This window comes from Prorops nasuta, unplaced genomic scaffold (genome assembly GCF_024137725.1).
Source record: "Prorops nasuta isolate Cenicafe-Biocafe unplaced genomic scaffold, Cenicafe_Pnas_1.2 PNAS00005, whole genome shotgun sequence".
NCBI lineage: Eukaryota > Metazoa > Arthropoda > Insecta > Hymenoptera > Bethylidae > Prorops > Prorops nasuta.
Genome location: NW_027116802.1, coordinates 2,194,955 through 2,216,391, shown reverse-complemented (window position 1 = coordinate 2,216,391; position 21,437 = coordinate 2,194,955). Strand labels below are relative to the sequence as shown.

General features: G+C 32.2%; 3 protein-coding genes and 1 long non-coding RNA gene across 6 annotated transcripts; 3 read left to right on the top strand and 1 right to left on the bottom strand.

Moving 5' to 3' along the window:
* Positions 1 to 328: 328 nt before the first annotated feature.
* LOC136773788 (putative nuclease HARBI1) lies at positions 329 to 2,306 on the top strand. Its single transcript, XM_066727698.1, has 6 exons — positions 329 to 510; positions 584 to 870; positions 957 to 1,261; positions 1,356 to 1,563; positions 2,030 to 2,050; positions 2,161 to 2,306. The coding sequence occupies exons 1-6, from the start codon at positions 329 to 331 to the stop codon at positions 2,304 to 2,306; spliced, it is 1,149 nt and encodes a 382-aa protein (XP_066583795.1).
* Positions 2,307 to 3,419: 1,113 nt separating this feature from the next.
* Positions 3,420 to 6,640, top strand: morula (anaphase promoting complex subunit morula). Of its 2 annotated transcripts, none has more exons than XM_066726917.1 (8): positions 3,420 to 3,618; positions 3,685 to 4,117; positions 4,208 to 4,446; positions 4,526 to 4,706; positions 4,773 to 4,998; positions 5,142 to 5,326; positions 5,394 to 5,939; positions 6,074 to 6,640. In XM_066726917.1, the coding sequence occupies exons 1-8, from the start codon at positions 3,547 to 3,549 to the stop codon at positions 6,511 to 6,513; spliced, it is 2,322 nt and encodes a 773-aa protein (XP_066583014.1). In that variant the 5' UTR covers positions 3,420 to 3,546; the 3' UTR covers positions 6,514 to 6,640. The 2 variants fall into 2 exon arrangements, with proteins under 2 accessions (XP_066583014.1, XP_066583015.1); XM_066726918.1 differs by having other exon boundaries at positions 3,449 to 3,618; positions 3,685 to 3,893; positions 4,169 to 4,446.
* Positions 6,641 to 10,419: 3,779 nt separating this feature from the next.
* LOC136773787 (protein FAM200A-like) lies at positions 10,420 to 12,510 on the top strand. Its single transcript, XM_066727697.1, has one exon. The coding sequence runs from the start codon at positions 10,420 to 10,422 to the stop codon at positions 12,508 to 12,510; it is 2,091 nt and encodes a 696-aa protein (XP_066583794.1).
* Positions 12,511 to 19,823: 7,313 nt separating this feature from the next.
* Positions 19,824 to 21,283, bottom strand: LOC136773583 (uncharacterized). 2 transcript variants are annotated; one of them, XR_010822649.1, is made up of 4 exons: positions 21,182 to 21,283; positions 20,995 to 21,120; positions 20,757 to 20,928; positions 19,824 to 20,682 (listed from the first exon to the last, which is right to left on the bottom strand). It is a non-coding gene; the product is annotated as an uncharacterized lncRNA (long non-coding RNA). The 2 variants fall into 2 exon arrangements; XR_010822648.1 differs by lacking the exon at positions 21,182 to 21,283 and having other exon boundaries at positions 20,995 to 21,160.
* Between the last annotated feature and the right edge of the window lie 154 nt (positions 21,284 to 21,437).

The following is a 21,437-nucleotide window of genomic DNA, read 5'->3' as shown; positions in this document are numbered from 1 at the left end:
AAATATTTCACGCTCGTCTCTGTTCATTTTGAAACAACGATGGCCTTTTTTTGAATATCGTGCAACATAACCCAATGATAGCGAGGTGAGAATGAATAACACAATCTATGTTAGGAAAACTAAATTTGAAAGTTTATAAAAATTAATTATAGATAGCACCAGTGCTGAAAATACACATATACATTATACAAACTTTTGCTTCGTTTTTGTTATGGTGTACACGGTGTCCATAAATAAGGATTTTAAGTTTTTCAATTTTATTACGTTGGTTCTGAAACTTTCAAGCGCCGTGATATAATTTATATTGCAGTTAAAACCCTTGAGAAATATGGACGAAGATAGAATGGCAAATAATGAAATTGCGAGACGAAGACTTTACCGTGTGTATATACGACATAATCATTTGTTATTTTTAAATGATGAAGAGTTTCGATATCGTTTTCGTCTAAACAAGACTCAATTCCAAGAAGTTTTGCTTCAAATTGAATCGAAAATTGTTCAAAGAGAATTGTAATCTGTTTTTATTTCTCGTATATTTGTTTCGACAATGATAAAAGTAAACGTATTTATTTTTTCTTTCTAGAAATAATGCTGTTCCACCTGTAATACAACTACTAGCCACATTACGATTTTACGCAACAGGCTGCTTTTTACAAATGATAGGTGATTTTTCTGGCATGTGTACGAAAACAGCACAAACTATAGTGCATCGCGTATCATTTGCAATAGCAGACCTGTTAAAAAGATATGTTAAGTTACCTCAAAGCGATTTGGAAATAATGGAAAATGCAAAAAACAATTTTTATATTTCCGGAATGATACGGGTTGCAGGAGCTATCGACTGCGTGCACATTTGTATAGAATCATATGGTAATAATATAAAGTTTGAATTTTTAAAAAGTTATATTCAGTATCATTACATTTTGTATTTATTTATTCATGTTGTCTATATATAGGAGGTGATGACGCCGAACTTTGGCGTAATAGAAAGGGATTTTTTAGTATCAACACGCAGTGTTTAGTTAATAGCGATTTAGAAATCCTAGATATCGTTGTTAGGTGGCCGGGATCTACCCATGATTCCACAATTTTTGAACACAGTCGTTTGAAGCAACGCTTAGATAATATGGAATTAAAAAATTGTGTAATCTTGGGAGATCGTGGTTACCCTAACGGAAAATATCTGATAACACCTTTGGCTAACCCGACAACACCGGCAGAAATACTTTACAATGAGGCTCATATTAGAACTCGTTGTATGGTAAATATATAATAAATGTAACAATACAAACACACATACAAATATTTTATTTTCTCATTAGAATTGTTATGATTAGTGCACTTTTGATTTTTAGGTGGAGAGATGTTTCGGAATTTGGGGCCGTATGTTCTCAGTGCTCACCATTGGATCGCGATTTAAAACACCTGTGCGAACAATTAATGTTATTATAGCGACTGCTATTTTATATAACATCACACGCCGAGATAAAAAGAAAAGTAAAAATGGTATGCAAAGATACATCGATATTGAAGAGGTCTACGCATCTCCAACCGACGATGACCGTAAATTTTTAATCGAAAATGTATTTTCAAGGTAAAAACATACAACTTACATATACGATGTATATATATGTGCAATATATATCAATTAATACATATGCATTATTGTCTTCAGATTGGTATAAGTAAAGTACGGTGATCTTCGTTTTATATGTCGTTCATATTTAAATTATTTAACTGACATTAGGTCATTATTATAATTTTATCATTCTTTACCAAAAAGAAGAGGTATAATATAATTACATTGTATTTTCTTCAACTACTACATACAATATGCAATCAATATTATTTCTCTTACAGATATTTTGTTCAAGTTGCTGATTTGGCTTTTTCTGCGTTGATATTGTTATGTTGCGCAACGCGCCTATATGTTGAGCAGTCTACTGCATGACTTGGACACTTATAGATTAAAGTTTAAACATTGTTTAAAATAATTTTTTTATGCTAAATGTGTTTTTAATATTCTTAGAAGAAGTGGACTTGTCGTTTGGTAAACTTATGCTATTTTCATTTTATATTAGTATTTTTTTGCTAAATTACTAAAATATTTTAAAAGGGATCCTACTATTTATTTTACTAATATTGTTTCATTAATTGCAGTAATTTCTTTGGATCAGAAGAGACTTATTATGTACAAGAAAAGCATAAGGACCTATGAAGAAGCTTGGAAAAAGCTTTGTGAGATACTACAGTTAACACTGACTGTTGAAGAAATAGAAAAATTACTTGTAATATATACTGTGTAGGTTAAAACTATTATTACAAATAGATATGCACATATAAAGTAATGCTATCTATGCAGCTCTGAAACATTAAAATATCCAATTCCTGAGTTTTATGCCTTTGCGAATTTGTTATTAAGAGTATTGGTGTATATTTGATGGCAGTGATAGTTTTTGTGCAGAAGGTTTATGGAGAAACATGTAGCAATATGGTTATATGTGCAAGAAGTTTCTGAAACACAGTTGCATTAGTCGTAACCTTAAAATCGATAAGATCAGTTTTCCCTTTCACTGGTGTATATATAGTAACTATTGTAAAACTTATATCTGTCTATATAATTAATTATTAAGGATCTGATATCTTCAGAGAAATTAGTTTTTTCCTGCTTTATATTGAACGACTTATAAAGTGCAATATCTAATTGTCATTGTATTCATAATTGATGGAAAAGATATTCTTTTCAATATGTAGCTAGAATTGTTTGTGGCCCAAACAACACTTATAATACAAATGTCGTTGAGTTTACACTAAGAGCAAGAACTGAGTGGGTTAAATAATCCATTGAATTTACGCTATTAAAAAGATTATAATACTAGGTTGATATAATATTAAAATTTATTTTTTACAATATATACATGTAGTATAAATCTGTCAGATGGTAAAATACACATACATATATATATATATATATATATTCAACACTATAATAAAGTAAATAAATTTATTTCATATACCTTTCTTTTATAATACTTTTTTCCTTATTTATTAATTTATAACCGCACATTACAACACATTGTTTAAGGTTATTGTTATAATTTTACACTCATTTCAACAAAGCACGGCTGGAAGTTGGCACGGAGACCTGTCAAAGTCGCATTGTACTACCCGTTTTACCAAAACTTACTCTTTCAAAAATAACGTCACGTTTGGCCGCTACCAACTTAAATTTCCGCATTCAGATTTTTGTCCGCCAAGTTGTACATGAGACTTGCCTGCTTTTGGACTGTTACATTGGCCCTAAGTTAATCAAGGCTTGTGACACCGGGCCTTAATGATGAATTTTCTCTTCCATATTCCCTATTCACTCTCTAACTTGCTCCCGGACACAGAATTACTAGACGGAGTGAATAGGGAATTCTAGGGAAAGCTCCGTCGGAGTGAAAAGAGTTTAATTCCGAACTCAACTTTATGAAGACTACGGAGTAAATAATCTTTTATTAGTATCCTGGTCAAATGAATATTAAATTATTGTACTAAAGAAATATGACTAACTTAAATGAATTTAAAGATATTTTTTCCCGTATGGAATATGCTTTTCCTATTCTTAGTGGAAAGGTAGGAATAAGATAATGATATATATTCTTATATTTAGTTCTAGATAAAAGATATTCTATTTTTTAGGACAATAATGATTGCACAGACGAACAATTTGAAAGTATATGTTCTGAAATAAGAAACTTGGAATTATGTAATCATGTGGAAGCTGTAGTTATAATTTCTATAGAACAATTTATCCGTCAACATGTTACTCCATCATTTTGGAGTAAATTTGATAATAATGCCTATGAGCAGAAGAGTTTTGAGCTCTTTAAAAGTGCTGTTGATGAGTTGTATGCAAGTTTAACTGATTTCATACCTATATTAAAAAAACTTAGGTTACTTGTAAAAAATGTGAAAAACTCTCAATTTAATGAGCAATATGCTTTAATAGAGCTTAAATTTATTGTGCGGTCAACATTATTAAGTCAATTGCCATTAAATCATGAATACATTATAGAGCAATTTTATAAAATTGCTTTTAATGTGTTTTGTAATGCTGATAATTCTGAACATAGTATGTGTTAAAAACTTTGTTTAGTAACATATATTTTTATTTTAATTCTAGATAAAATGCATCAATATTATATTTTAATTAATAATGTAGATTCTTCCAGTAATGATGGAAATCAATGTACAGGGTGTAATCAAACATTGGATAAATGCCAATGCCAAATGATAGTTTATATGTTTCATGAAACAAATCGAAAACTTATTGAATTAGAACTATTAGAAAGACTAGTAGGAAATGTACTTACATCTCTGATAAATGCTCGTATTGAAGCCCATGTCAACAAAATTTGTGAAAAATCATTTGACACATCACAATTAATTCCTTTAGAAAATGTAAAACAAAAAACTCATTCAGAAAAATTATTTATTCAATTGTAGTTATAATGCTTTATGTATGGTGTTTCTATTTTAGTGGCTGGAAACTGTTGTGATGAGCTGGTTAATAAGAATATATTCTGGTGGCTTTTCAAAATCAGTAGTACTGAGTGGAAAAATTCGTGATGCTATAAATAAATTTAAACAAAAACTATCTCATTTTTTATACGAGATTTATACTAAAAATAGGATTGAACAACTTTTTAAAATTATAATAGGTGAAGAAAAGTTTTTTATTTCATATATTTATTGAATACTGTAATAATTATTATTCCTACAAACAGAATATCCAGACTCACAACCTGCAGTAGATGATCTTCGTATTTGCTTAGAAAGAACTGATATGCGAAAACAATTAGTACAATCTTTACAAAACACGTTGAAGCCAAGACTTTTACATCCAGGTGTAAATACGACAGACATACTAACAGCATATATAGCAGCAATTAAAGCTTTAAGACAGTTAGACCCTACAGGTGTTCTACTAGAAACTGTTACAGACCCAATTAAGTAAGGAAAAAATACATCTTAAGCTAATAGCATATAGTACTTAATTGTTTATTGTATTAATTAAGTATTCTGTGGAATATGCTTTATTTTTTAAAGAATATTGCAAATTTACAATAAGTGTAATATTATTATATTGTGTTTAGAGCTTATCTCAGAAGTAGAGAAGATACTGTACGTTGTGTAGTTAGTGGCTTGCTTGATGACTCGCCTGGTGATTTGGCAGACGAACTGGTCAAAGGAGAATCATTTCAGTTAAATGATGGTTCTATTGATGAAGAAAATGATGATTGGGAAAAATGGATGCCAGATCCTGTTGATGCAGATCCTGGTAAAAGAAAAATTGCATCCATTTAAAAATCTAATTATTATTCACACGAATCCTTTCTATTTTACAGCAAAGTCGACAGAACGCAAAGTGTCTGATATAATATCAATGTTAGTTAACATTTATGGCAGTCAAGATCTGTTTGTCAATGAATATCGAACACTATTAGCAGATAGACTACTTTCACAATTAAATTACCATGCAGAAAGAGAAATTCAACATCTAGAATTATTAAAAAGGCGGTTTGGAGAAAATCAGTTACATTACTGTGAAGTAATGTTGAAAGATGTGTATGATTCTAAACGAATTGACACCAATATACAATCAGATGCCAGTTACTGCTTTGAACAAGCACATTTTACAACATCTGCTTTAATATTGTCAGCCCAATTTTGGCCTCCGTTTAAAGAAGATTGGAAATTAGAGCTACCAAGGATTGTTCAAGAACAGTTAGAAAAGTATGTAAAAACCTTTGAAGCTTTGAAAGGAAACAGAACTTTGTGCTGGAAGCCACATTTAGGAAATGTACATTTAGAAATTGAGTTAAAAGATAGAAAATTAGATATTAATGTAACACCTATACATGCAACAATTATTCTACATTTCCAAGATAAAAGTAAGTGAATAATATCTATTTTCCTACTTTAATAGCCCCAATAACAATATTTTATTGTTATTTATATTTACTCTATACTTAAGTTAATATTGATATTCTGTAGCAAAAAAAAAAGTTAACAATTAAAATTGCAGATGAATGGAAGCTAGAAAATCTTGCAGAGGTTATGCATGCTCCACCCACAGTATTGAGGCGAAAGATAATATTTTGGATATCGCAAGGCCTTCTGAAAGAAGTCTCTACTGATGTATTCATTTTACAAGAGGAAAGTTCAATAAAGAACAGACCATGTACAGAGATTGTCGAAGAAGAAGAGATTGAAAGTGCAATGGCATCTGCTAGTGATCAGAGAGAAGAGGAATTGCAAGTTTTTTGGTCATATATAGTAGGAATGTTAACCAATTTGGACTCCATGCCATTGGAAAGAATTCATCAAATGCTTAAAATGTTTGCATCTCAGGGTCCTGGTGCTCTAGAGTGTGGATTACCAGAATTAAGGCAATTTCTTGATGGAAAAGTCAGAGAGCATCAATTATTATTTTCTGGAGGTCTTTACCGGTTACCAAAGCCATAATTATAAATTACTTTTATTACAGAACATGACTTGTTCTTGCTGTGAAAAATAAATTAATGCTATAAATCTCTTGTATCTCCTTTACAATAATTTTAAATTTTCATCACTAGCCTGGCTGGAATTCATATATAGTTATTACCAATGCTGTTACTTATACAGGATTGTTTTCTAACAGCAAAGCACAGGATCCTATCATGATTGAACCATTTATACTTATGTATGTACATACACTGTACAGTGACCGGCGTATATGGATACCAAATTTACTTTTGTGTTTAGGAACAGCATCCCTAGCGAATTCGAATTCATTAATTTTATATTGAAAGAACACAGCGTTTAGGTGTATTTGTGAAACATTTAAACCTGCGACGTACTTTTGAGCGTGAGAGTAGCTGGACTGAGCCGGACCAGTGAAGCCAGATCGAGGACGGATTTTCTAGCCGGCCTGCGCGCGCAGGTCTCACACATAGAGAGCTGCTAGCGTCCGTGAGTGGAGGCTTCATTGCTCTTCCAGTCGTAGCACGCACACTCTTTCACCGGTACATAGGTGTATCGGTCTCCTTCGACAAGCTTCGGTAGATCTCGGAAGCGAGAAGGAACGTTGTTGATTCTCGGACCTCTCTCTTATTCAATTGTGCGTACCAAACGACTCGAAGCAAAACAAAATCCTTTTCCAAATGCTTCGGTAAAAGTTAAAGTACCGAAGGTCCCACCTTGAAATAAAAATCAACCAAAATTAGTTTGTAATTATTACAAAATACTTATAATAAAGCCATTAACTTATTGGATTTGATAATAAATACAAAAAATGCGTTCTTAATATCAAATAATAAGTTGATGTATAATAAATTCAATGTTTATGCATCAATCTGTTAAGAAAAGCATTTTTTTATTTATTATCAAGCCCAATAAGTTACTGGTTATTAAAAAAAAAAATCTTGCACAGAAAAAAAATGAAAAAAAAACTAATCCCCGCTAAGGATCGAACCCGAGCCCGCTGCGTAAGAGACGGCAGCCTTACCGCCTGAGCCACAGAGCTTACTTGTCATTTTAGAAGCGAAATAGCCTTTTAAATGCGTACTATAATTCTTTTATTAACTCGTTGTAAACAATCAAGAATTAGCTGCATTAATAAATATATTTATTTAAAAAGTATTATTGCTCATGATTTATTGTATTTTTCATTTGAAGCATACATTTTGCATGAAGATACGATAGTTTAAGGGTATCCATGCAGTACTTTAAATACGAAGCTCTTTTCATATGCTCCGTTAACACAAATTAATCGATTACACGTGACATATAATATTGCTTAATTTACAATTCGTAATCGATTTATTTCTGTACAGTTGATGTACCGAAATTCGGTCGATAGCTCTTTAAAAGTAAACACAGACGATAGACCGAGTAAAGGCGACCAGTCAAAACAATACGTTTTTAAGACTAAGAAACCACATGCTACATAACAGGTGATCAAAACGTCTGCCTTTTATATATCAAATAAATGAGAAACAACATTTGTCGCGCAACGAAAAGCTAAAACAGCGTGTGCGAGAGAGAGCGCACGAAGATTATAGCGCGGGAAAAGGATAGCGCTATATAAACACACAATGTTTAGCCTCGCACAGAAAAACTAAAGGCCATTGAACTCACAGAAATTTCGTACAGTCGAACAGCTGTGATCGATCTAATAGATCGAAAAGTAGAAAATATCTATCGCTTAAAGAAGGCTTTTGCAATTAAAGATAATTAATTATTGTTGAAAATAGTTTATCCTATATAATGGAGGTAAGAAATTTGTATAACGGCTATGTATTTAATAGATTCATTTGTTAACATGATCCATCAGCATTTTCGACGTTTTCATGTGGTTTTAATTTTATGGAGCTGCTGTGTACACCGTTTTTTCGTTATACACTTTTGCACTCAACATTTTCAATGGACAATTTGTGAAATTTTGAATTGTCTTCAATATATTTCAAGAAATATTTCAATTTTACAGACGAAAGAAGAACTATGTACAAACATTCAAGAAGGATATGGACTGTTAGGGATTGAATTTTTTTTTTTTTTTTTTTTTAAGAGGTTAAAATGCTTTTGCGCACACCAACCAGTAAATTCATCCTTCCAATTAATTATGGTAGGAATTTGTCCGCTGGTTGATAGTGTGGGACTCATGGCCCCCAGGAATCACCTTTGTGTCGGGAATTACACGTTAGCTCAAACTCCCTGGATCTTTAAGGCCCAAACTCTACCCACTAAACAATCCTCTGTATCTGAACAAGTATAATTTCAACAAATATTCATATTTTTGCCTCGCAAAGTAAACGCCAAGAAGACACTTAAGAATTTAAAAGATTTATCAGGCATCGTTTGAATAGTTTCCAAAGAGCAACTCGATGGCAGATTCGATTTCACCTTGAGGTCATCGGTGGAGGTGCTGCGAAGGTCAACCTTGGATTTTCCAATGGGAACGTATTAAGGTTCAATGATTAAATAAACGTAATTTACATTTTTTAATTTATTGATAATTAATATAAAAATTTTTTATAATACATCCTTGTCCTCTTCCTCCTCCACCCCTTCCCCTTCCTCTTCCGAACCATCCTCGTCCTCTTCCAACCCATCCTCGTCCTCTTCCACCCCATCCCCTTTCTCTTTCACCTCAACCCCCTCCCCTTCCTCCTCGTCCTCGTCCTCGCATTCTCCCATCCCATGTGCCTCCTCCTCTACTTCCTACTTCTCCGCACATGTTCCAATGGCGTCTGGCCTTTCCGCCATTGCTGGTACCTGCGATATAATAAATGCTATTGATTAATTTTCCTTCTTATACATTGGGTAGTGTTCAAGGTTTTTGAGATATGAATACTTACGGCAATTAGGTGCCGATTGCGCTTCGTCGCTCCCACCCGCTATAACAGGCGGCTGGGCGGCCGCATTTTCCCGCCCCTCCTCTCCTTCTTCAGCAATTTGTTGCTGTTGTTGATGCTGCTGCTGTTGTTGTTGCTGCTGCTGCGGTTGTTGGTGCTGCTCTTTTTCCAGCAGCCTCCGCACCGTCTCCTCCAGCTCTGCGATTTTCCGCCTCTGAATAATGACCTCATTTTCATCTGTAGAAAAAAATTGTGTTAATAGGCTGTTAGGACGCATTAAATATATAATTATTTTTGGAACAATGAAAATTTACTCACATTTAATGTCTGCCTCGTCGCACGACATTCTGAAAAATAAATTAGAGCGGAATTATAAACGGATAATATAGATTATTCGAGTAGCGACTCACTTCTATCGACACAATACTTTATTAAAATTTAAAATTGCAACACTCAAAGGAAAATATTATTATTCCTTTTAATAAATTTAAAATTTTTGAGAAATAATTGTATTAGAAGCTACAGTAATTACAGTTACTTACTCTTGTATTTGACGGGTCACCTGCTCCATCGATACTGACTGTCACTTTCCAGCAATGATAACATAAGACTATTCTATTTAAAATTTCTAAATATAGCTTGTCACGAAATTGGGGAAGAAAGGCTTGTTGTGAATACTTAAGATTGATGGTCTAAATAAATCGCACCTGTCTCTGAATCCAAGATGTAAACAATGACAGGGCTTTCCAGCAAAGATCTATGTTTATCGTTCAGTCGGTTTCAATCGATTAAATTGAACGACTTTAAATTAAATACGCGATTAAAGTTTTGGAAATTCTAACAATTTATTAAGCGTATTTTTCTAATAAATTTAAAAAATTTTCACGTCAATATCAGAAGTGAATTTTGGATTTAGTGTAGTTTGTGTGAAAAGTGATTTTTTTTTTACTGAGGATCTACCCGATTTGATTTATAGAGGATTAAACACACATAATTGTGAGTACAATATATTTAATAAAGAAAACATTGTAGAAAAATGAACGTTGAAGTAAAAGGAAAAAAGAGTTCAGCGAAAAAATTCCAAATTGATTGGTACGATGATAATCCATCTTGGGAAAACTGGCTGCTGAGAGTGACCGGTAGAGACGATTTATTTGTTTGTCTTGCATGCGAACAGATATATTCTAGCGGTCTTACACAAATTAAAAGGCACGCAGTCCAGAAAAAGCATATAAGAAATATGATAATGAAGGAAATTCCATTAGATGACGAAATAGCAAATCCCACTACTTCTAATAATGATCAATTTCGATTTAATGATAGAGTAAAAGCAGCTGAACTTAAAGTTGCAGCGTTTTTCGCAGAGCACCAAATTCCATTTCAATATAGCAAAGAATTACTTTCATTATTTCAAGATATTGGTAAAGAGCCGGATGTTCTGCAATCAATGACTTTGGGAAAGACAAAAATACAAAATATTATTACTAAAGTCTTAAGTCCCTATGAAACGGAACAAATAAGGGAAGATTTGAAGCGTCATAGGTTTTCTGTTTTTGTAGATGAAACAACAGACAGTACGAATGAGAAAAAAATGACACTTATAACAAGACATGTAGACAGTAAATCATTGCGCACACAAGATAATTTACTGCATTTAATTAATTTAGACGCAAAAGATTGTTCTGCAGACAAAATATTTAATGCGTTCAATAATGAACTTAATAGAAGAGAAATACCTATATCTAACGTCATTGGATTAAGCTGTGATAATGCATCAGTTATGATTGGAAGACATGATTCTTTTAAAACAAGACTTTTAAACGTTTGTCCGCAGTTGGTAACAATGCCATGCATTTGTCATTCCTCAGCATTAACAGCCTCTAGTGCATGTAAAACATTGCCAAATGAATGCACAATATTCATTAAAAAAATAGTGTCTTTCATAAACGGAAGTACAAAAAGATATGCTATATTTAAAGAGTTTCAGGAATCTTTTGATAAAAACTCTAAAAATTTAATAAAATATGGAGAAACACGTTGGCTTTCGCGTCACAAATGTATTGAACGCATTCTGGAAAAATGGGATACTATACAAAAGTTTTTAGTTGAACAGCAACTTGAAAAAATAAAAGAAGCAGAGGAATTGCTAATTATAATGGAAAATAGCGAAACAAAAGCTTATTTATATTTTTTGGAAACTGTTTTAAAAAAGTTTAATACTTTTAACGCTCTTTTTCAAAGTAAAGAAACAAAAATTCATATAATTAATAGATGTTCAAGAAATTTTCTTTTATTTTTCTTACAAAAATTTATTAAACCAGTACTATTGAAGCAAGATGTATTTTTGCCTTTTGTACGCAATGAAACATTTTTAAACAATGAAAACTTTCTCCCTGTAGAGACCATTAACATAGGTTCTGATTGTGCTGGTTATTTAGAAAAAATGTTGGAAGAAAAAAAAATTACTGAAGCACAAGTGAAATCAATTCGACAGAATTGTTTAGCTTTCTTCATAAAAGCAAGCAAAGAAATTCGTGATCGTTTCCCAATATTTAACAGCTTTTTAGAAAATTTGGATATTTTTGAAAAGGATAAGGCATTATTTGATGAGGATCGAGAAGCCAGCAGCTTTAAATTACTTCAAATATGCCGTCGATTAGGAAATTTCAATGAAAATGCAATTAAAAAAGAATGGGAATTTCTATATGCAAAAGAAAGCAGTGTTATAAAGAAATATTGGTCAAAATTAGAATTTGATGACATGTGGATAGCAATATGTTCTGCCGAGAAAGAAAAGAATGAATTGAGATATCCAGAATTGCGAAAATTATTAAGCTTAGTGAGATCTCTTCCTCACTCAAACGCTGAGGCAGAAAGATGTTTTTCTATGCTACCTGACATTAAAACTAAGAAAAGAAATAGACTTGTGCATGATACACTTAATGCTACGTGTGTCATCAAATATGCACTTAGAACAAGAAATGAAACACCGATCTCAATGATTATCACAAGAAAGCACTTAGAAATAATGAAAACTAATATGTACGAGTCGCATGATGCTAAACCAGAAAGTAGTTTAAAAGTATATGCTTATAATGAGAGTGACGATGATATAGATTATGAATGAAATTCTAGTCTGTTTCGGCGACTACTTTGCAAAGCATAAAATCTTAAATTCTAGTCTGTTTCGGCGACTACTTTGCAAAGCATAAAATCTTAAATTCTAGTCTGTTTCGGCGACTACTTTGCAAAGCTTAAAATCTTAAATTCTAGTCTGTTTCGGCGACTACTTTGCAAAGCATAAAATCTTAAATTCTAGTCTGTTTCGGCGACTACTTTGCAAAGCTTAAAATCTTAAATTCTAGTCTGTTTCGGCGACTACTTTGCAAAGCTTAAAATCTTAAATTCTAGTCTGTTTCGGCGACTACTTTGCAAAGCATAAAATCTTAAATTCTAGTCTGTTTCGGCGACTACTTTGCAAAGCATAAAATCTTAAATTCTAGTCTGTTTCGGCGACTACCTCGCAAAGCTTTGAAATTTTAAGTCTGTTCTTGGTGACTACTTTGCGAGGCAAAAATATGAATATTTGTTGAAATTATACTTGTTCAGATACAGAGGATTGTTTAGTGGGTAGAGTTTGGGCCTTAAAGATCCAGGGAGTTTGAGCTAACGTGTAATTCCCGACACAAAGGTGATTCCTGGGGGCCATGAGTCCCACACTATCAACCAGCGGACAAATTCCTACCATAATTAATTGGAAGGATGAATTTACTGTTTGGTGTGCGCAAAAGCATTTTAACCTCTTAAAAAGAAAGAAAAAAAAAATCAATCCCTAACAGTCCATATCCTTCTTGAATGTTTGTACATAGTTCTTCTTTCGTCTGTAAAATTGAAATATTTCTTGAAATATATTGAAGACAATTCAAAATTTCACAAATTGTCCATTGAAAATGTTGAGTGCAAAAGTGTATAACGAAAAAACGGTGTACACAGCAGCTCCATAAAATTAAAACCACATGAAAACGTCGAAAATGCTGATGGATCATGTTAACAAATGAATCTATTAAATACATAGCCGTTATACAAATTTCTTACCTCCATTATATAGGATAAACTATTTTCAACAATAATTAATTATCTTTAATTGCAAAAGCCTTCTTTAAGCGATAGATATTTTCTACTTTTCGATCTATTAGATCGATCACAGCTGTTCGACTGTACGAAATTTCTGTGAGTTCAATGGCCTTTAGTTTTTCTGTGCGAGGCTAAACATTGTGTGTTTATATAGCGCTATCCTTTTCCCGCGCTATAATCTTCGTGCGCTCTCTCTCGCACACGCTGTTTTAGCTTTTCGTTGCGCGACAAATGTTGTTTCTCATTTATTTGATATATAAAAGGCAGACGTTTTGATCACCTGTTATGTAGCATGTGGTTTCTTAGTCTTAAAAACGTATTGTTTTGACTGGTCGCCTTTACTCGGTCTATCGTCTGTGTTTACTTTTAAAGAGCTATCGACCGAATTTCGGTACATCAACTGTACAGAAATAAATCGATTACGAATTGTAAATTAAGCAATATTATATGTCACGTGTAATCGATTAATTTGTGTTAACGGAGCATATGAAAAGAGCTTCGTATTTAAAGTACTGCATGGATACCCTTAAACTATCGTATCTTCATGCAAAATGTATGCTTCAAATGAAAAATACAATAAATCATGAGCAATAATACTTTTTAAATAAATATATTTATTAATGCAGCTAATTCTTGATTGTTTACAACGAGTTAATAAAAGAATTATAGTACGCATTTAAAAGGCTATTTCGCTTCTAAAATGACAAGTAAGCTCTGTGGCTCAGGCGGTAAGGCTGCCGTCTCTTACGCAGCGGGCTCGGGTTCGATCCTTAGCGGGGATTAGTTTTTTTTTCATTTTTTTTCTGTGCAAGATTTTTTTTTTTAATAACCAGTAACTTATTGGGCTTGATAATAAATAAAAAAATGCTTTTCTTAACAGATTGATGCATAAACATTGAATTTATTATACATCAACTTATTATTTGATATTAAGAACGCATTTTTTGTATTTATTATCAAATCCAATAAGTTAATGGCTTTATTATAAGTATTTTGTAATAATTACAAACTAATTTTGGTTGATTTTTATTTCAAGGTGGGACCTTCGGTACTTTAACTTTTACCGAAGCATTTGGAAAAGGATTTTGTTTTGCTTCGAGTCGTTTGGTACGCACAATTGAATAAGAGAGAGGTCCGAGAATCAACAACGTTCCTTCTCGCTTCCGAGATCTACCGAAGCTTGTCGAAGGAGACCGATACCAGAGATGAAACGGGAGATTGCTCATGCGAGGTCCCGAGGCAATCCCTACCGGTAGGCGGCGCTGGTGTTGGCAAACGCGTGTCTCAGGTCCATCTAACCCGTAACGCCATCTATCGGAAGAGACCACGAAGCACGAGCGTTAAGCTTAGAATAGGGTAAAACATATATGCATTGTTGCCAGAAAGCGGAATAAAGAGAGAGCGGAGATATTTTCTCGGACCTCTCTGTCTTTCTCGCTGTTAGCTTCTAGCAGAAGAGTCGAGGCAAAATCTTTCCGTTTCGCTTTGCCGAAAATCTACCAATATTCGATGTCATTTATATTTGCAGGCCAATGCCTTTATACATGATTTTTTCAGCATATTTATTTATCAGCATTGACTTATTTAAATCAATAATAAATTAAGGAAATGCGTATTTGATATATAATAATTATTTTAACTATAATTTCATCGTTATATTTCGCTTATTTCCGTAAAATCTGAATTTCTTTAGTTTATTATTGATTATTGTAAGTCAATGGCCATTAAAAAAAATTTAATCTTAAAAAAAAAAAGAAAAGTACCGTTCAGGAATCGAACCCGGACCCACAAATCGCCACGCTATTACCTTACTGCCTAGACCACGAGGCTTCTTCAGTGCACCGTAAACAGATAGTCTTTTTAAGGGCTTGAAATCTTCTTTTAAACCATATAAATAAACGAAGAACCGACATCTTTATTCATTATTATTCTATCATAATGGTACACAAATTAAAGAATAATTATATAATGTAGATTTTCAAAATCTTTTCCAATAACCAAGAACGGAAACTGCGAGCGTTGATTATTTATCTTCGTTCTTGGCTATTGGAAAAGCTTTTGAAAACTATTCAAAATATAATTATTCCTTAATTTGTGTACCATTATGACAGAATAATAATGAATAAAGCTGTCGGTTGCTCGTTTATTTATATGGTTTAAAAGAAGATTTCAAGCCCTTAAAAAGACTATCTGTTTACGGTGCACTGAAGAAGCCTCGTGGTCTAGGCGGTAAGGTAATAGCGTGGCGATTTGTGGGTCCGGGTTCGATTCCTGAACGGTACTTTTCTTTTTTTTTTTAAGATTAAATTTTTTTTAATGGCCATTGACTTACAATAATCAATAATAAACTAAAGAAATTCAGATTTTACGGAAATAAGCGAAATATAACGATGAAATTATAGTTAAAATAATTATTATATATCAAATACGCATTTCCTTAATTTATTATTGATTTAAATAAGTCAATGCTGATAAATAAATATGCTGAAAAAATCATGTATAAAGGCATTGGCCTGCAAATATAAATGACATCGAATATTGGTAGATTTTCGGCAAAGCGAAACGGAAAGATTTTGCCTCGACTCTTCTGCTAGAAGCTAACAGCGAGAAAGACAGAGAGGTCCGAGAAAATATCTCCGCTCTCTCTTTATTCCGCTTTCTGGCAACAATGCATATATGTTTTACCCTATTCTAAGCTTAACGCTCGTGCTTCGTGGTCTCTTCCGATAGATGGCGTTAGGGGTTAGATGGACCTGAGACACGCGTTTGCCAACACCAGCGCCGCCTACCGGTAGGGATTGCCTCGGGACCTCGCATGAGCAATCTCCCGTTTCATCTCTGCCGATACACCTATGTACCGGTGAAAGAGTGTGCGTGCTACGACTGGAAGAGCAATGAAGCCTCCACTCACGGACGCTAGCAGCTCTCTATGTGTGAGACCTGCGCGCGCAGGCCGGCTAGAAAATCCGTCCTCGATCTGGCTTCACTGAGCCGGACCAAGCACTCAGCAGTGATGATAGAAAGCGGGTATTCGTTCCTCCCACTATGCAACCATAGGCTCACTACGACTCCGAAAGCCTTCTGGAAATTCTGGCATGCGTGAGACGTCCCCACTTGTGTCCCTTCTCGCTGATCACATATACCATCACAGCGATGCATAGTGTCTCGACTTCCGTCGCTTGACTTCGGCAAGCTTCATTGAACGTAAGTACGAAAGAGAGCGGTATACTTTTCTCGGACCTCTCTTTCTCGCGCTCGATCTTCGTTCGTTTAGCCAACGAGCAAAGCCGTGCTAGCCGAAGCAAATTAAGAAATGTCTTTTCTGGCAGCTATGATAAAAGAGTCGGCGACATTTTTCCGAAAAGAGTTTGGGAATTTTTTCCTTAGGGTTAACAATACTGAAATTTCTAGGGGCTCCAAGGTCCAAGAGGGTTCTGAAGCGCCATCTGAAAGAAGAAGTCGTAACTGCTAATTGGTTTTGCAAGTGTGTGTGAGAAATGTTTACTGTTTGTAGGATGGACGTAATATGAGGGTTAGAAAGCTAAGGAAGCTTTGTAAATACTAATTATCATTTACATCGGTGTTAAATATGTAAGTATTTAAATGTCATTATTAGATAATAGTTCATTGTTCGAATTGTAGACTGATAAAAGAATTATAATTAAATTAAACTAACTATTTCTTTTAAGATTTGTTAAGTGTCAACAGGGTTATAAACTCTTCCCATTCTTACTCATAATGATTTATAGTTATTACTTTGTTGATCTTACCTTATGTTTTATTTAAATAGGTGGAATTATAGCAGATGGATGTAATTAATCATTTCCTGGCTTGACGTGCTACTTGCCAAAAAAGGGTGGACTTAACATGATTGAACGCTGCAAAGCAGACACATGAAATCATCAGATAAGTGAAATTTATTTTGCTTTGCTTCATTATTAAACAAAGCAACAAATGTCTTTGTGAATTCTTTATTTCTTTTTATAGATTATATGATATGACTAGTGGCTGTAAGTGTATATTCTGCACATGTATCCATGCAACCTCTTTTGCAACGTGCTTATTTCTATGGTAAGAGTTATTTTAGTGATTAATAAATTTTACATGTTAAAGGAACTAGAAAAACTTGTAGTTTTGATACATATAGTTAACGCTGCTACCAGAAAATGGATATCAGTTATCTGAATTTTCAATGTCTTCTATGAATCCGTTATCATTTTTTAAATAATTTGTGATTCACTCTCGTTTTCACAGTTAGGTAAAGAAAGTACTGCTTTTTCTCTAGATATAATTAAAAATGGTTAAACTTTCGTTTCTATTTTAGGAATGTATGCCAACAAAATTTTCATAATTTCAAAAAGAAGCAAAGCAAGTTTTATTTTACTGCCTATAAGTAATTGTAAGATATTGTAATGGTTCTCGAAACCTAGGCGTCTATTAACTATTTACAATGTTAGTATTGTGTTAATAAATTTTATTTCTCTACAGCTGTATGCAATTATTTTTTATTCGACTATTGGTGCTCTTTTATTTAATTAAATTTAGGAAGAAAACGTAATATTTGTTTTTTAACATCCTCAGTTAAATCAATATAATTGAATTTGACAAAAAGTTTATTAATGTAATAACATTATATTTTCGTGTAGTTGTATAAAATGCGTTAGGTTTTTGTCTCGTGTTCCGAGAAGAAGGGGCGGTTGTAAACAAACGAATATCGCATACATTGGTTAGTCTAGAATTTAGTATCAGTATTTTAAAAGCTATTGAATTGTACGAAAGGAAATAAAATAACTTTAAACGATTTCAATAAATTATAAAAATGAAAGAAATAGACGGTCATTTTTATTATATAAACAAAAAATACAAGAATATTGAGTATGTAAAATGTATTAAATATAAATTCTATAACATTCATACTTTGATGTAGAGAAATGTCCGATTTTCAATTACTTTATAAAATATGTCATGTTTTTATAATATTTCTATTTTTGTTCTTCAGTTATCTTAATTGCAAAGAGAAGGATTGTCAAGCAAGAGGTATAATAGAAAACGAGATATTTTCGTTACGGAAAAATCATAATCATGGAACTAAAAACTTGAGGAAAAAAGATTTTTTACAATGCTTACAAGATTTAAGTAAGATTTCGGAAATGGAACCCAAACAAATTTATGCAGCAGCGATATCTAAGTATATATTTTAATATCTATCTTATGACTTTTATCACCATATATACATTTTATATGTAAAAATTGCAAAGCAGCAAACATTGATGTTTGATTGTAGGTATCCTGATATTGCAAAAACTGTTAATTACGTGTCATGCAGAAGATTTATACAAAGGTATAAAAGAAAAAATAATGTAATGCACATTAATATAAAGACCAAATCCTTCAATAGTTTTATACAATATTTTGAGAAACAAAGGTAATAAATATTTAAAGATATCAGAGGAATGAAATTTTACAGTGGAAGTAATAAAAACGACATACTCAAAACATATTATCATTTTTGATGAACAATTTATTAAATCTTTCTTGCAAAAAAATAATATATTTGTTGATGCAACATATAGCGCGATTCCAAAATTTAAAGATAAAAACATTCAATTATTAACGATTTTTATAAAAATTAAAAATAGCGTCCTATCTGTAGTAAGTCCCATAGTTTATTCCATTTAAAATTTTATTATTTATGTATAAAACAGTTTAATTAATAAAAACATAGGCAGTTCCTTCTATTTGGGTTATAATGAATAACAAAACAGAAGACAATTATTATCAAATTTTTTCGTTTATAAAAGATAAATTTCCAAATTTTTCTCCCATTACAATTACGACGGATTATGAAGTAGCTATTTCTAATGCTTTAAAAGATATATTCCCAAATATTAAGTCCAATTTCTGTTATTTCCATTATGCACAAGTAAGTAATTTGCATTTTTAACTTTAAGATAAGTAGTAATTATTGTTAAACATTTTCAATGGTTTTCAGGCGATTATACATAATGCAGAAAGAATAAATATTATTATTAGAAGAAAAAGTAAATGCAATTACCTAGAACGATTTATAGTTTAAAAAAAATTAATTTATTTAGCATTATTGCCTCATCATTATATTAGAAAAATATTTGAAATGATTAAACAAGAAACAGAAGAAGAATTTGGAGATTTTTTTAATCCATTATTAACATACTACGAGAGACAATGGCTAAATAAAGTGGGGCCACAAAAGTTTTCTGTTTTTAATCAAGAAGACAGAACAAACAATTATGTGGAAAGCTACCACCGAACGTTAAATAAGAAATTGGGTAAACACCCACATTACAATTTATTCTTCAGTAAGTTTTCTCTTCAGTAAGTTTTCTCTTCATCTAGTATGTACAAAATAAGCATTAAATTACAAATAATCAGGAACATTCAACTCAGCATGATATTTCTACTTAAATTACAAATGATGAGATAGTTGTTACTAAGTAATAATTCAATGTTCATTTAGTCATTTATTCATCATTTTGCACCTTGCAAATAAAACACGATTTCAACATATTCTTCAATCAATTCTAAAAATTATTATTATTAATATGAGATTATGGCTTTTGTAGATACACTTAAAATGATTTCAGTTGAAATCAAAGATGTGAAGGAGAAGATGGAAGCAGGTACTTACAAAACCAGAGAAAAAAAAAATAAAACGATAAAAACAAGTCTTGAAATTAATAAATTTTATGAAAAACTAAAAATTATTGAATCAACTAAAGATAACGTTGAAATTTCAATATTTAGTTTAATTAATAATTTTAGTGAAATATATATACTTAAGGAACAGGAGAAAGAACAAATGCGCAAGTATCTGGAAAATATTAAACTATCTTCTGTTACTCACAACGCAAATATTAATTTACCTACAATCATTATTGAGCAACACAATAATGATGAAATTATTAATAAATTAATTTTGTTGAAAAAAAAGTATTTGCACCATAACGAAAATTTTGCATTTACGATTTCACACAAATAATGTAAATTTTATTATGAAAATAGAGCCGAAAGATTATCTTAACATACTATGTTTTCCACTTTCTTCACAGACCTTTCTATCATATTCACTTTGTTTAGATTTTATTCTATACTAAAAAGATAAAATCATATGTTCCTTGCCCTCAATCTGAAATAAAATGTTTCAACCATATGTAGTAGATAAACTAAATTAATTTGAAAACAGCGTAATAAAATACTCACTTTCGTATAAGGTAAATCTTTAATTGGCTGAAACGTTAGTCCACTTTCATAACGGTTAATTGACGCCTAGGTGTCGAGAACCATTACAATATCTTACAATTACTTATAGGCAGTAAAATAAAACTTGCTTTGCTTCTTTTTGAAATTATGAAAATTTTGTTGGCATACATTCCTAAAATAGAAACGAAAGTTTAACCATTTTTAATTATATCTAGAGAAAAAGCAGTACTTTCTTTACCTAACTGTGAAAACGAGAGTGAATCACAAATTATTTAAAAAATGATAACGGATTCATAGAAGACATTGAAAATTCAGATAACTGATATCCATTTTCTGGTAGCAGCGTTAACTATATGTATCAAAACTACAAGTTTTTCTAGTTCCTTTAACATGTAAAATTTATTAATCACTAAAATAACTCTTACCATAGAAATAAGCACGTTGCAAAAGAGGTTGCATGGATACATGTGCAGAATATACAGGGCGTTTTTCTAACGGCGGCATATAGGAGATTCGTGTTAGTTGACTGTAGCACTCAGTTTGATCGAATCCTAAAGCATTGATTGGTCAGTTTCGCGTAGTGCCAACCTAAAATTAGTTGTCGCCAACACAGTAATAACATAACTGAGACGAGCCACCATTTTGGTGTGTAATAATTTCACACGTGTGTTTCGCAAGTAG

What these genes read in the sequence shown, in the direction of transcription:
- morula (XM_066726917.1), top strand. Translation starts at nt 3,547, where the DNA reads ATGACTAACTTAAATGAATTTAAAGATATTTTTTCCCGTATGGAATAT. An exon ending in ACTTTTTAAAATTATAATAG is followed by an intron (nt 4,707 to 4,772) that starts GTGAAGAAAAGT and finishes TCCTACAAACAG; the next exon opens with AATATCCAGACTCACAACCT. An exon ending in TCCTGTTGATGCAGATCCTG is followed by an intron (nt 5,327 to 5,393) that starts GTAAAAGAAAAA and finishes TCTATTTTACAG; the next exon opens with CAAAGTCGACAGAACGCAAA.
- LOC136773787 (XM_066727697.1), top strand. Translation starts at nt 10,420, where the DNA reads ATGAACGTTGAAGTAAAAGGAAAAAAGAGTTCAGCGAAAAAATTCCAA.
- LOC136773788 (XM_066727698.1), top strand. Translation starts at nt 329, where the DNA reads ATGGACGAAGATAGAATGGCAAATAATGAAATTGCGAGACGAAGACTT. An exon ending in CATTTGTATAGAATCATATG is followed by an intron (nt 871 to 956) that starts GTAATAATATAA and finishes GTCTATATATAG; the next exon opens with GAGGTGATGACGCCGAACTT. An exon ending in ATCTCCAACCGACGATGACC is followed by an intron (nt 1,564 to 2,029) that starts GTAAATTTTTAA and finishes TAATATTCTTAG; the next exon opens with AAGAAGTGGACTTGTCGTTT.